The following is a 16203-nucleotide window of genomic DNA, read 5'->3' as shown; positions in this document are numbered from 1 at the left end:
GGACCAACAAATGGCCCACATGGCAACAGAGTATCGATGATATATTCTGTACAAGATTCTGGCTTTGGCCTAAGGCCAAATCATTGACAGGATGCAAATGTAGGAACTGGGGGTTCTGCTTCTATGTTTATGCCTGGCCATCAACATTCTCCAGTGTGGTTTCATCCACAATGCACCTGGTGCTCTTCCTGTGCTAATTTTCAGTGTCTGTTTGTGAAGATCTTTGGGCACCACTATACAAGTTCATTTGAATGCCTCTTAATGTGTCTAAAGTGGATAATGTCTGGATCTCTTTCAGAAGCTGCCTCTACCCCTTGAGGAGGAAAAATTTAGAGACTAAGAATGTAAACTATAAAATAGACATATTCTGCTGCCGGATTACAAATCTTGTATGTGCTAGGGGATAGGCTTGATAATGCGTCAGCTGCACTAGTAGATCCTAGTTGGTATAAAAATATGAAGCAAATTGTAACAGCCTTAATTCTCATCTATCAGTTCTGGCAGAGGGTTTTGATTTTGGTGGGTATATTATCTTGAGTGGTTTACTACTTTTAATAAAACCAAATTCAGTCCCATAGAGGCATATTTGTCTACCTACCCACACAACAGCTAAAATCTTTTTCTCTGTTTGGGAGTATCAACGCTTTGCATTTGAAAATACCTTGCTTTTATAACATACAGGCTTTTCAGTACAGTCTTCCTGATCTTGTCCCACAATAGCCCCTAAACCTACTGAACTGTCACTTTACTTTTGGATGCAGGATTATAATATGCTAGCATGATGGCACTGGCTAAATACATCTTTATCTCATGAAAGGCTGCTACTTCTCTGTAGTCCCAATGCATGTCATTCCCTTGTAGGTCAATCATCTAAGTCAGGGATGGGCAACTGGTGGCGCAAAGGCCCATATGCAGCTTTCCAGCTTATTACATTTAGCCTGCCAACCAGGGCATGAAATCCTCTCCCTCATTCAGTGCACTGGATAAAACTGCTCTGGGGATGAATCAGGATTGGGGAGGAAAGGAGTCTTGTCTATAGGACCCTGCCTCATTTTGTTGCAGGAGTTGGAAGGTGTGCAGTAAATGAGACGAGGGACTGCAGTAAGAGAAAGGACATTCTCATGGTTAAGGCATTTGAATGCTGCCCTGGAGAACTGGATTCTATCTCTGCCACAGAGTTCCTATGAGACTCTGGGCAAGTCACTTAAACCAAACTTTTCACAGGTGGCCACTAATGTTTTCTGGGTGCCCAGCTTGATACCCTATGGTCTGATTTGCAGATGTCCTGAGCATTCAGAGCTACAACTGAAGTCAGGGGGAGCTGTGCTTTGAATATATAAAGGTCTGTATAGTGATAAGTCCTCTGAAGAATCAGGTCCTGGTCATCTCAGTTTGGGCACCCAAAATTAGTGGAAACTTTTGGCCTAATCACTCCGTGCCACAGTTTCCTATTTGTTAAATGGGGGATAATACCATCCCTCACCGCACCTGGTGGTTGAAAATAATTTAATTAATGGGTTTGACGTACATTACTGTATTGATGAGCACATAAGAAAAGCCCATGAAAAAATTACTAATTCTGTCTTCAGAATAGGGTTTGAAGTAAATAAGGGCTGGGGGCCACACATTAATAAACGAGGAGAAAACAAAATATTGAATAGCTTCTCATTAAGTGAGCACCATCCATTCTGTGCACTGAATGAGGCAGGAGTCCTGTGGAAACAACAGGATGTGATCATGTAATTGAAGATCATCATAGTGCCTATGCACAAGGGGAGGAGAATTAAGATTATACGGGCCATCTTAATTATGGCATTTCCCTACTTTTGAGTGTTAGACTTTGCAACCTTAATGTTCTTGTAATGTACTTTTCTGTGCATAATTATTAAGTATATATCCTGAAGCCTCTCACTATTCATCTCTTTCTACATCTGTTTCCTATCAGTCAATCATGAGAGTCTTATAATTGTTTAAAAACTGGTTATTTATTTGTTTGAATAGTTTATTTACCATGCCAACTTTTTCAAATAATCCTGTTAGGTTAAAGAAGTGTGATTTTTCCCTTGGTAAAAGCCATGTTGGTTTGAATCCATCAGATTAAACAGCTTTTATTATTTTTCATGTAAGTGATCATAAATGAAGATTAGTGCCATAGACAAAATACTTTAACTCTGATAATAACAAACACATGAACATTTAAAAATTGTGGGCATGATTCTTGTTTACATTAAGGCTACTTTATATATTCCAGTGTGATAAGGAATTCTAAAGGGAGGGTAAATCTAACTTTAAGGCCCCTTTACAGCACAAAGAAATACAAAGGGACATTAATATAAATGAGAAATCAGACTCTTTGTCATTTGCAAAAGCCCTATCCTAGACATTTACACAGTTTTCAGAAAGCTAAAACAGGGAGTCCTATGTCCAATGTTTGAAAGAGCAGGCAATAGATAGTCTGAGGGGTCTCATAGCATTGTAAACTGGGAAGGCTTTATTGCCATATCTTCCAACTCATTTGAACCTAAGGATAAGCATTACTGCTCAGTAATATTTGCTCCTGCAATAGCAACCCTCTAACTTTTGAAGTCTCGCTGCCACAGCTGTGTCTAACATTTTAAAGCAAATATTACAAATAAAACCTGTCAAATAATGATATTGAAAATGTATGAGTGGGTGAATCTTTGAGTAAATAAATAGTAGTAAATATTACATTATAATACAGTGGGGCTCTTGGATTAAACAGAAACTTTCTCCCCGGGTGTATTGGCAGTGTACCTAAGGTTTGTTGGCTTCCTAGGAATCATGACTTAGGGGCAGGTGGGCAGATCTCATATGATCATCGTCCTCTGATCTGTGGAGTGCGAAAGAGCATTCTTGTAACATGGACCTCATAATGTTCAGTCTATAGGAACTGCTGTGGTTATAAAACAAACAGGAATGTAGACACGTGCAGTAAAGAGACACAAAGACAATCCTGTGTGCATCAAGGGGCAAAGTGGATTTTAAAATTCCTCCCCATCATTTTCATCTCCAGATGAGTTAGTTCCCACTTCCTCGTAGTCCTTCTCCAGTGCAGACAAGTCCTCTCGGGCTTCTGCAAACTCCCCTTCCTCCATGCCTTCACCAACGTACCAGTGCACAAAAGCCCTCTTGGCATACATCAGATCAAACTTGTGGTCCAGTCTTGCCCAGGCCTCAGCAATGGCAGTGGTGTTGCTTAGCATGCAGACTGCACGTTCCACTTGGGCCAGGTCTCCCCCAGGTGTTATTGTGGGAGGCTGGTAATTGATGCCAACCTGGTAATAAGAACAAGAAAGATGGAGGAAAAGAGAGAAAGGGAGTAAAGAGGGATCCAGAGAGACAACAAAAGTCAAATCAACATGGTGGAAAAACTCTGTGTAGCCTCATACATGGTTGGGAAGAGAGGGCATGGGGAGCTGAAATCACAGTATTAATTTACCATAATGGCATCCATGTTTTCGACTATTCCTTTCTCAGCTATAACCCATGAGAACAAAGGCGAGCAACCAAAACTGGACATGAGATAAGGGAACATAGTGATCTTATAATCATTATTACAATCATCTTTATTTTTTTCCTTTTAATGCACACCAGCATCTTGCTTGTTCTTTTTCAGTGCTGCTGCATACTGGCCCCACAGCTTCATCCAGCTGCACCATATGAAATAATACAGTAAGTATTTTCAACCTACAAATCATAGCCCATTAATATATATGAGAAAAATAGATGAATTTTTCCATGTATTGCTTTTGTCAGCATTGCTCTGGAAACCAAGTCTGCCAGTACTGCTGCAAAGGCAATAAGGGGAGCATATAATGCATGGAAAACTATGTGAAATTGGAGGCTCTTTTTTTTTTTTTTTTTTTTTTTTTAATGTTCACAGAGAAATGCTACTAATGTTTCATTTACCAGAACTATTTCTCTTGTTTTTAAAAGAATATATTGCTAGTCTACAGGACAGTCTCTCCAGCTGCTAAAGACTTTAACTCCTAGAGAGTTAACATTTTCCAGACTACCAGCTAGGTGAATGCTTAGGAGGTTGTGTGAATAGGATATGTAAATAGGATATACCCATTCTCCAAAGGGGTAACTAAAGATTAAACATACACACACTTCTAACTATTCCCTTTTGTCACAAGTGAAAAAAATGTTCAAGAGCTGAAATCACAATTCTGGGCTGGACTCCTCAACAATGTCCCTTTAAAACACAGGACGAGTGCATTTTTGTCCCTCTCACCTTGAAGCCGGTAGGACACCAGTCCACAAACTGGATAGTTCTCTTGGTCTTGATGGCAGCAATAGCTACGTTGACATCTTTGGGGACCACGTCCCCCCGGTACAGCATGCAGCAGGCCATGTATTTTCCATGACGTGGATCACACTTCACCATCTGGTTGTTGGGTTCAAAGCAGGAACTGGTGATTTCTGCCACTGACATCTGCTCGTGATAGGCTCTCTCGGAGGAGATGATGGGTGCATAAGTCACCAGGGGGAAGTGGATGCGAGGGTAGGGCACCAGGTTGGTCTGAAACTCTGTCAGATCCACATTGAGGGCACCATCGAAGCGCAGGGAGGCAGTGATTGATGAGACTATCTGGCTGATGAGACGGTTAAGGTTGGTGTAAGTGGGGCGCTCAATGTCCAAGTTACGGCGGCAGATGTCATAGATGGCCTCGTTGTCCACCATGAAGGCACAGTCTGAATGCTCCAGGGTGGTGTGCGTGGTCAGGATGGAGTTGTAGGGCTCCACGACGGCAGTGGAGACTTGAGGGGCAGGGTAGATGGCAAACTCCAGTTTGGACTTCTTGCCATAATCCAGGGAGAGGCGTTCCATCAACAAGGAGGTAAAGCCAGAGCCGGTGCCCCCACCAAAGCTGTGGAAAATCAGGAATCCCTGTAGCCCAGAGCAGGCATCGGTCTGAAAAGCCAAACAGAGAACAGAAGGGATCAGTCTAAATTTCTGAGACTTCCATGAACCCATCCTGAGATTGAAACTGGATCCTAAACACAGCACTGAGATCAGTACAGGTCTTCCTGGGGAAAAACTTAACACCCTCTTGCATAATGGTGTGGGCTCCAGAGGTATCGATACTGGGTTGCTGTTACAGTGATAAAGATGAAATATTTAAGCTGCAGGAACCTACTTTTTAGGCTTCTCTCTGAGTCTTTGGTCCATCTGGGAACTGACTTACAATCCTATGGACCTGTCAGTCTCTACTCTGAAGCAATGGCACTACTGGGAGCAAAAGAAGAGCTGCCAGTTGACATATAGGTCCTGTTCACCTTCTAAGGCCACCAACCCCAAATCTTGTTTCTGAGGTACTATCACTTACCAGCTTACGGATACGATCTAATGCCAATTCAATTCTGTCTTTGCCAATGGTGTAGTGACCACGGGCATAGTTATTAGCTGCATCCTCCTTTCCCGTGATCAGCTGTTCTGGATGGAAAAGCTGCCGGTAAGTGCCAGTCCGCACTTCATCTGCCCAAGAAAGAGAAACTATGAGAAGCCTTGAATGGACGCACTCCAATTTTGATGACTTTTGTTGAACACCCATATAGTTGCTAATTGGCAATGCTGTGTGTTGGCAGGCACGTGATGTGGGAGACCTGGATGTTAGAAATATCCTTGAGTCTGGAGAAAAATGAAGATGTGTCACATAGCTGATGTTCTCGAAGTTCTGAAGGAAGAAGTGAAGGTTGCTTTATAAGCCAATCTCTTTCTCTTAGCAGAGTGAGCCCAAGTTAATTGGGCTGAGTCTGGGAAGAAATTACCTGTCTGTTCTGACCAGAAGACAAGTTATCAGAAAAGATAAGATATTTACAGAAAAAAGGGATGGGAGATTCTCAGGAAACACCCACCACCAGCAGCTGCTGCTTCTGTCTCCAATCTGAATTGAAAGAGAGCAACAACCAAATGGCAAAGGAAAACATCACCAAAAACAAGACAAGAATTAGAGGATCTTATGAGGAGAGATACACTGAGTCGTACTTAGCAATGGTAACCTCCTGATTCAGCTGATAGCATGGTGGGGCACTTATGGCAAAGTTTAGTCAGTGTTCTCCCCTTCTCCCATCAATAGACTTAATCCCCTTTGAGAGATGAGTGTTTATAACTGCCTGGCATTAAAAGCCTGAAATAGGTTAGTTTTATCCCAGGTATGAGATCATACTTAAATACAAAGAAGGGACTGCCTCACCTCTACGCTGGAGACAGCTAGAACTCAACACTGACACACATAAGAGTAGGCTGTTTCCATTTTTCCAGTGTTAATTCTATACTAACCTACTACAGTTTGCTCCAAGTCTACCATAATAGCCCGTGGCACATGCTTTCCTGTGCCTGTCTCTCTGAAAAATGTGGCAAAGGAGTCGTCATTGTTGATCTTGTTGGACTGATCCTTGAAGGTGCCATCTGGCTGAATGCCATGCTCCAGACAAAAAAGTTCCCAGCATGCATTGCCAATCTGAACTCCAGCCTGGCCAACATGAACAGAGATGCACTCACGCTGTAGGGAGAACAGAGCAAAGTTCAGAAGAATCAATATACATCATCCCTTCTGATATTCACATATGCTTGTCATATCTGCATTCAGAAATCCCAAACCAACCTCTGACCTTGACTAGTTTGGAGTCTCCAACCTCGCACACCCAATAGGAACTGGTGTGCACACGGACCCATGGAACTGGGACCTAGCCTCTGTTGTCTGTCTGTAGTAGAAGTTCCAACTCTTATTTACAAATAGGATGGTGAATGTATTTTTCTGCAGAGCTACGCAAGGAAATAAATAGCGAATCACAAAGAAAAGTAGAGATTTGCAGGCATGCGCACACATACCCATGTACACCAAATACATTCCCTTGTGAACATTGCATACACATATACACACAAATGTATACACTGTGATAGATCCCAAATGAACAGCATATCCAAGGTCCATGTATTTTTATTCTTGGCTGGGACCTGTCACAGCTATGCAGCATTTTCTAGCTATATGTAACCCAAGAGGGGTGAGGTGATTTCTGAGCCCTTAACGCTCAACTGGGAGACTGGGCTGGAGCATGGGAAAAACTGCTTTCGTCAGTGTCCAGTTCAAGCAGTTGTTGACTCAGTCTCATTCCCTTGGCACTTAAGATCCTTCACATGTGAAAGTAATCTCCTGAGAGCTCCTACTCACACACTTACAGGTGAGCACCCTGCACATTTAGACATGGCTGTTCAGTCAGTGTCATTGAAGCATATTTTGAGCATGCACTTATATATATTTAACTAATTTCCAAAGTGGTTATTACTATGTCAGCTAGGCACTTTAATTACAGAAAACGAAAACACAAAACAAAAATAATTAAATGCTAAATAAAATAAACATGTCTTGCCCCAAAGGTTGCTAGGTAGACCACCAAAGAGTATGAATTACAAAAAGCCGTTTGGGAGAGCACGTGGTATGTGGTATATTCAAACATAAGATTTTTTAGCAAGCACTTCCCAGCCAGTCTTAGGTATGAGTTAGTTTGCATTATCTGCACTTGAATTACTCCTCTTGAGTTAAACCAGCTCAAGTGAGAGCAGCCACACTGCCAAACAACATTCAGCTGCTGTGTCAATGCTGATGTTTCACTCACTCATGTGACACTAAAACTTCTGGGGGCATATCACATGGTTCTTTACACTGCTGCAAGCTGAGATGCAATATGATTTTTTCCCAGTGAATTGTGGGAAAACTTGTCTGTCCTGTCTAGCACATAGAGGGAATCATAGGAAAGCACTGGAGAACTAGCAACATTCAAATGGAGCTTGCCTGGGTCCACATAATGGAGCAATCTTGTTAACAGCTGGCGAGTTCTGCTAATTCGAGCTTTAGCCTATACTCCCTGACAGACCAGCCAATTTGAGTAAAAAGTAATCTCTACCACACTCAAGTTATAACTCAAGTTAACTTTGCAGTGAAGACAAACCATTAATTGCCTTTGCATTATATAAGTTGGTAGGCAATCTTTGAAGATAAAAGCTCTGAACAGACTGGGACTGGTTTCAATGCAGCTCTGCTCTGAAATTCAGTCTGGAAAAATATCATCATGGGCTCCATGTTGTTGTCTGATTAAATTTGCTTATCTTACAAGTGTAATGATTGGGGTGGGTGTGACTGCCAGCCCTGAAAATTCAGCCTGAGATCTGATAATCAAGCTGGGCTCTTTCTTGTGCTGTGACAGCTATGCAACATGAGCTACCTTCAAATAAAGCCTTTAGATATCCCTTTGCAATTCCACTAAATTCACTGGGGTATCAGTGAAAGTATAATTTGGTCTAAAGATTCTTTTTCACTTTCAATGCTGCACAGGAAAGAAAGACCCCAGTTTGTCAAATTCCATGTTGAGTTTATAGGGCTGGCAATTAGAAGAAACATCTTTTTATTTGTAAATTAAACAAATTTACTCTCAGAGCAGAGCTATACTTAAAAGCCCAGCATTACTCTCTGAGACTTGAGAGGAAAGAGCAAACCAACTGAAGAACGATTTTGCTAAGAGCCTGCAGGTCTACCTGAATCAACGGCACCTCATTATCAATGGTATTCGAATCTATTTACAGAGTTAATAGAATCTGTATGGACATGACATCTTATTGTTGTTCATTACTAGAAGGACATTGTCTCCCATCAGTAGCAATACAGTCCCAGTTTTATAACCTAGTCTGACTCCATACTAATAGGGATCAAAGAATTCTGAGGTATCTAGAATTGTCTCATTACCTCTTTCTCAATTACATTCCTCTTCATGTAGCAGGCATAGGAATACAGGAATTGCCCTACTGGATCAGATCAGTAGATCATCAAGTCCAGCTTCTTGTCCAGCAGTGGCCACTACCAACTACTTCAAAGGAAAGTGCAAGAAACCCTGCAGAAGTCACTTACGGAATAACCTGCTCACAAGGAAAGTTTCTTCCTCACCTTAATACTCATGACTCCAGCTTGGAAGGACAATCATGAAAAACTAAACATGGTATGTTCAGTATATATCTAAGACAGTTTCCACCCAAAAATGCAAGAATAATACTGCACCCTTGCCCTATTTATGGATTACGTCATCTTTCCCCCAAGATAGGCTTGCACGCTGTACAGCTGGTTAATACAGGTTGCTGGGGCTTGCACACCCAATAGTATGGCACGTTCTGGGCTCAGGATTTGTTTTTAAATTAAAAGTTAAACCAGAGATTATCCTTATGTCTAAGAAATCCATTACAGCAAGACCTTGAGCGCAGAACTCTGAACTGAAAAGAAGTAAGGCTACCTACTGAGTTAAATGACAAACTCTGGTTTTCTCCCATTGGTACAGTAGTCTAGTTGTAGTCTCTAAGCAACAATTTGATTCCAAAAAGATGTGCATGTGTTCCATAGAGTCCTTTTTTTCTTGGAACCTTCCTATCGGAATACTGACCTGGCTCAGCCATGCTCAGGTTATAAAACCAAATAGAATCAGACATGACTGGCTCAACACAACCGGGCTCTCGCAAGAATTCTGTCATCAAGAAGAGTTTCTTTTCTCAGCCCTCTCCACAGCACAGAGATCCTGACCATTATGTTTTGGTATGTGTTTCTGGAGTCAAAAACGAAAGCATGCTGTATATTCTCAAGGCTTTAAGTACCACCTCAGCCTCCCAGATAGCTAAAGATGGCAAAACCAGGCATGGATTTGATTTTATAAAACCTTGTTAATCATGTCTTGGGTTTTCAAGAACCAAACTCAAAGCTTAAGAGTGAAGCCATGTTCTATTTTTATTTAAACTCAGATAAGATTTTTCTTTGTTTTTAGTGAGAGCAAGAGTCAGACCATTCTGGTTTCTTGCCCATGTCTTCTCTTGCTGAAGAATGAGTACTATGCTGTAAACATGTTGAATATGCCAGCTCATTCATCAAAAATGGAAAAACCTCTACCCAGCCCAGATGAAGACAGGAGAGCTGTGTTCTGGTCATCAACCTTCTTTCTATATCTTCTCACACAGTGGGGAGCTTGTTCGGGAGAGTTATTCATTTCATAATAGGACTTGTGCCTTATAAAGACTGCAGATCTGCCTCACTTTCCCCTAATCAGATCGTGTTTCTTTCCAATGAATATCTCAGCTCTACCTTTTGAACCAGCTCCCTGTGATGACTCCCAATGGCAGAGCTGATCTGCAGCAATCCCCTTTCTTCTCCACACTAGCTACAATTTGGAAATGCTCCAACTGACACAGGGAGGAATATCAATAGAAGCAAGAGATTTGAAACCAGGGTTTTCAAAGTAAATGGCTTTAAAATAAGTTACTGTTCCTTTAAGAATGAAGAGAGTGGACCTTCCTTAGCGTCCCAGCACAGTAAACTGATCTCTGCAGGATATTTAAATCCTGACCCTACTCCAAATTCATATATTGAATTCCCCATCTAACAGTCTGGGGCTCACATTTGCTCTTATTAACTGTATCCATACTGCAGTATTAGAAAACTAGAACCTATAGATTTTGCAGACATTTAAAGCACAGTCTGATTTAGGCTTCATCTGTACTGAGGTAGAGTTTTATCTTCAAGGTAGCAGCCACCTTGTTGTTTTTCATATATACTCAATTCACACATGTAGTTAGATCCATCTAAGTAGATGGTGAAGCTGTGTGTGTGGTGGGGGATTGATCTCCAGAGCAAAGCCCTGCACTAGTAGAGAATTTAAATATAATTGTAGGGACGAGAACGAAAGGGAATTAATTGGGAATGTTTTCTTCCCATTATAGTTCTTCAGGAAGCCTATGGACAGAATATGTCATTGCTAATTGTAAGCTTGTGCATTTCCATGGAATAACCACTAATTCAATTGTGCTTATTGACATGGGAGTGAAATGGGACTGCTTCCATTTATTTCAGTAGGCTTTGAATCAAGTCTTTTGACCATTTCTCTTTCAGACTATGTTTTGGAGAGGTTGCTATCCATTCTCACACCCAGACAGGACCTGATTTTTATTTATACTAAACCTCTTTTGCCCCACCATGGCAGGGTAAATAGGCCTTAAAGTGGGAATAAATTATTTTTACACCCACTTTAAGGCTGCTTTATCCTGCCAGCACAGCATAAAGGGATTTTAGTTTAAATAAGAATCAGAAGGATGAACAGGACACAAATAAGTTAAGTTAAAAATAATCAGAAAAAAAAGTTTAATTACGTTTCTGAAATTATGACCACTTTTACATTTCTCATAGTTTTGTGTCATTTTCTAAATTCCTATCTAATCTCCTATTCTGAGAACTACTCTGTTACTAAAGTAAAGACACAGAATCATAAACAGCAGGCACCAAATGGTTAAGAGGTACAGGACCAAATTCATCCTCTTTGTAATTTCACTGATTCAATGGCGTTCCTCCCAGTATGAATTTGCCTCACTGTTTTTCCGAGCATGTATATGACACACTGTATATCTCATGTGCTCTTTGTGATAAAAAATAAGAGCCTTTCTCTTTACTTAGTATCCTGTCAGTGAGGTCAGGGGTCTGTGACACAAACCACTGATGATCAGCAGGTGTCTGATGTCATAACTGGGACTGTGGGCACCATTGAATGAGCGCTCACATCTTCTAAGACTAGTATGGTCTAAATTTTCAAAAGTGGCTAGGTATTTCAGATGTCTCTACTTTTAGGATTACAAACTGAAACTGTTGAATGCAGTGGTTCTCAACCAAGGATATGTGTATCCCTGGGGGTAAGCAGAGGTCTTCCAGGAGGTACGTCAACTCATGTAGATAGTTGCGTAGTTTTACAACAGGCTACATGAAAAGCACTAGCAAAGTCAGTACAAACTAAACTTTCATACCAACAATGACTTGTTTACACTGTTCTATATATTCTCAGTGTTTGGGGGTTGCAATTTATTTTATAATTATATGGTAAAAATGAGAAAGTAAGCAATTTTTCAGTAACAGTGTGCTGTTACTCTTTTGTATGTCTGATTTTGTAAGCAAGTAGTTTTAAGTAAAGTGAAACTTGAGGTGTGCAAGACAAATCAGCCTCCTGAAAGGGGTACAATAGCTTGAAAGGTTGAGAACCACTGCTTTAAATGAGCTTGATTTTTCTATGAGTGAGTATTCAGCTATTCTAAGGCTTAGGCTTTGGAGATATCTTATGTTGGGGACCCAATCTCAGTAGCCCCTTTCTGAAAATGTATGCTGTACATGTCCATGAACTATTTCTCTGGGCACTGAACTATGTCAACACTCCCCTGGGTTTCTCACTATATTGTCAGAAATAACAATACAGTTTAGAAGTATAGTTTTTTCCTTTAATCAGAAGTAATTTTGTCCGTTTTAATCTGGATGCATTATCTTGGTATTGCTTAATGTTATAGATTGAATAAGAAGTATCATGTACACAAACTGCAAGAAGCCAAATATATTTAACATAGTCATTTTCTAGATTATAGGCATTTAATTGTGTATCATCTGGATACATTGTGAGGATACACTGTATTTTTAAAATTTTATTAAGTTAAAAAAAAGTTCATGCCTTAGTTAGAAGTACAGATCTTGCCAGCATGTTTTTAAGTGTGTGTGTGGAAGGGAAAGGGGGATGGAAAAGGAAATAGTAATCCCTCCCCAGATTACATCCTCCTCTTCATCCCCTCTGCGGGTGTGAAGGTTACCTTCTCAACTTCAGCATTTCAGTTCTCCTCTTATGAGATGGAGCAGAATAAAAAGTCCCACCCACTCCCTCCAATAGCAAAAGTGGGGCTGCATCACAGGGTCTGGGTCAGGAGTATCCAAACTCAATGCATTTCAGATTTGGTCCAATTATTGAAGAGTTGGAGAGGAGTTAGGAAAGATGTGCAAGAATTATTCCAGGTCTCAAGAGCGCACCTTCCAGTGGCAATTTGATCATGGCCTATAAGTACCTACAGAGGAAGAAGGTACCTGGTACTAACTAAAGCACTCTTTAATCTAGCTGTCAAAAGCATTAACAAGATAAAATTGCTGGAACCTGAAGCTAGGAAAATTAAAACTGGAAATAAGGCATAAATTGTTAAATCAGGGTCATTAAACATTGGAACTCCTTAGCAAGGGATGTAGTACATTCTCTCTAACTTGAAGTCTTTAAATCAAGGCTGGTTTTCTTTCTAAAAGGTTTACTCAAATTCCTTTGCAAATTATTGGGCTGAGTGCAAGAATTACTGGGTGAAGTTCTACGTATGGCTTGTGTTGTGCAGTGGATGAGATTAGATAACCCTAATGGTCTTTGCAGATGGTACAATATATTAATCAAAGACATTAGTCTCTGTTCCTATTCACTGCCCATCCCAGATTCCAAACATTGAAGCAAAAAGCAACCTCAATCCTTTCCCTCTCACCCAGCTCCACAGCAGAGCAGGTAGTAGAGAGAATACAATCTCATGTCCTCACATCCCCAGGATACCTTGTTCCCTCCTTGAATGGGGAGTTGCTGCATTCGTCCTTACCATAGTGCCTCTAGTGGTGCTGATTTCCCTTTTAAATTAGAAGCAGCAGCTCTGGATAGTGATGTTTCCACTGCTGTATCACCCTAAGCAGCTTGGTAGGAGGGAGCCCAGGTCATGCATCCCACACCAGCTGGTGCCCTACAGCATCACAGTGCAGGAAGGAGGTCACAATCTCCCCCAGGCAACCCTCACTTTCCACAACACTTTGCCTGTTTACATCACTAACCCCCTCACACATGCTCAAGATCAACCCCTTGTAACCAGATTCACCCCAAATTCCATTCCGTCTCTTCAGGAATCCCCCGTGCTTATCCTCGCTTCCCTGAATTCATTCCTGACCAAATTTTCCTCCCAGCAAATCCTTTGCACTAGAGCTGGATGGAAGATTTTCAACTAAATATTTATCAGAAAATGCCATTTCATCAAAACTGAAACATTTCATGGAAATGTATCAGTTTCAACCATTTTTTCATTAGGAAGGATACTGAGGTCCAGGATGGAGACTCTGGTCAATTCAAGAGAATGAGAGAGACCTGATCTGGAAACTTGACCTTTTCAATTTGAAAATGAATGTTTTGACACAATTCTGTTTTCAGAAAAATTTTTGAAAGATTTTTGTTCTCATTCCAATGCAGAATGAAAACAAATTTTGAAACCCTAAAAGTGTTTGCAAGACAGAATTTCCATTCTCTGGCCAGCTCTCCTTTATATCTTTTTGATGAAGAGCAGCCCAATCTACAATCCATGTATCCCAAGGTGCTTTAAAGGAACTAGATAAACATAAAATAATATTATTACTATTGAACTTTAACTATTAGATAAAATAGTATTATTTTCGCTTTCTGTATCTTTAATATTCTGACCACAAGCACCTTTAGAGAGGTGTTTTCAGTTCATCTTCAGTCATTGAAATGCTTTCTCTCCTTCAGAGGTGAAAAGAGTAAGGAAGTGTCCACTAATTTGGATCTCTTGGGTTCCCAGCTTGAGAAACAGAGAGATTGATTTTCAGATATATTAAGCATCCACAACTCCAAATGGAGTCAGTAGCAGCTGTGAGAGCTCAGCATCTCTGAAAATCAGGCACTTAATATCTGAAGTAGGCACCCAAAATTAGTGGTCAGTTTGTAAATTGGTTCCTGACTGATTTATTCTATAAAATTGTTGTATTATCAGCAGCATGGCTGAAAAAAGACAGATGATCTAGGCAAAAGGTCTGGAATTCCTTCTTAGCCTCTGTGAACGACCAGGTTATTTGTAAAGCCTATAAATATATTCCATTTTCCATCCTATACTACCTCATCCTTGCCAGAACATTTGGAAAGAAACCTGCTTTCATGAATATTTTCTTTTACTGCAGACTCTGTAATCAAGTGAGAACCACTCTCTGAGTTATGTTGAAAACTAAAACATTATTTCTGGAGTGATCTTATTTTACTGGAGTTGATTTATTTAAAAATCATCATCAGACAAGTGGGGCCAGATTCTGAGCTCAGTCACACCACTGTAAATCCAGAGTAACTCCACTAAAGGCAATGGAGATACTCCAGATTTGCAGCAATGTAGCCAAAATCAAAATCTGGCCAATGGTGTTTTGATATTTTTGCTGAATATTCCTGGAAAACCCAGAATCTTTGATCTGCACTCTGATCATGAGCTCATAAAACTAAAAGCACTGAAGGAGTATTCATTAACATTTTTTTTAGTCAGTGAAAGATAAGTTGATTGACATCTAACCTGGATTTTAAAACTTTTTGTTCTTTGGAAGTGTTGAATTTTAAAAGATTTCATTAATACTGAGTATTGCAGCACTTAGGAAAATGACTGAGAAGTCTAAGCAGCAACAACAATCTGGTTTATTTCCCCTGCCATCAATTGTGATCATTAATGAATCAAGGGAAAAGCAAAAACATCAAAACATGAAGTGTGAGCTGTGTAACTTTGTCATGCATGAATGTGAACGCTGAGCATCATTTAGCTTGTTTAACTTGTGATACTGTTACATTCAGAGCAAACTACAACTGTTACCTTTGGATGGTAGTAGAATTGTGAGTGTAAAAAAGACATAGAAATGAGGCTCTTAAAGACTTCCTGTCGCTTGTCATCAGAGTAGCTGTTCAGTCTTGGTATCTCTTAGGATGTAATTGTCAGAGGTGCTGAGCACCCACAGCTCCTATTTACTTCAACTGGAACTCTGGATGTTCATTACTGACAAAAAACTCAGGCCTCTCGTCAAATTGTGAATTGGGAAACTATATTCGCCCCATAAACTTCCCCCTTACATTATTGAAGGGAAACTATCTTTCACTCCTGGGCTTAATTCTTGTACTGTTGCTGTGCACTGCTAAATAGTTGCTGTTTTTCACTTCAGAAGTGATTGCATTTGAATGGTTTGGTGCACTGTTAGATTTTTGTTATTTAATACAATTTTAATTATGGAGACATCTTTCTGGTTCCATAATTAGGTTGCTTTGAGATTCACACTTAAAACAGAAATTAAATCTCTTAGAATGTATGAAAAATTTAGTGTATCCTCCCCCAATTTTAAATAAAGAATGAGTTCTTCAAATTTCTAAGTCTGTTAATTACTTTGAGCAGTTATTTTTAAATGGTTCATTATTTAAAAATTGTAATGTTTTTTCAGGCTCCTATAGCTAACAAATGGCTTTTTACTAACTTTACAAACTTTGCATATAGTTAAAACCCATTAAGTGGTGAATATG

General features: G+C 40.2%; 1 protein-coding gene across 1 annotated transcript; it reads right to left on the bottom strand.

Moving 5' to 3' along the window:
• Positions 1-3002: 3002 nt before the first annotated feature.
• On the bottom strand, positions 3003-13519 carry LOC137145508 (tubulin alpha-8 chain-like). The gene is made up of 5 exons (XM_067536339.1): positions 13484-13519; positions 6308-6530; positions 5355-5503; positions 4259-4939; positions 3003-3296 (listed from the first exon to the last, which is right to left on the bottom strand). The coding sequence occupies exons 1-5, from the start codon at positions 13484-13486 to the stop codon at positions 3003-3005; spliced, it is 1350 nt and encodes a 449-aa protein (XP_067392440.1). The 5' UTR covers positions 13487-13519.
• Between the last annotated feature and the right edge of the window lie 2684 nt (positions 13520-16203).

This window comes from Emydura macquarii, unplaced genomic scaffold (genome assembly GCF_026122565.2).
Source record: "Emydura macquarii macquarii isolate MOO-44397 ecotype Brisbane River unplaced genomic scaffold, CSIRO-AGI_Emac_v2 contig_3530, whole genome shotgun sequence".
In the NCBI taxonomy this organism is placed as follows: domain Eukaryota; kingdom Metazoa; phylum Chordata; order Testudines; family Chelidae; genus Emydura; species Emydura macquarii.
Note: the sequence above shows the minus strand (reverse complement) of the source record. Positions and strands in the feature narration are given on the sequence as shown.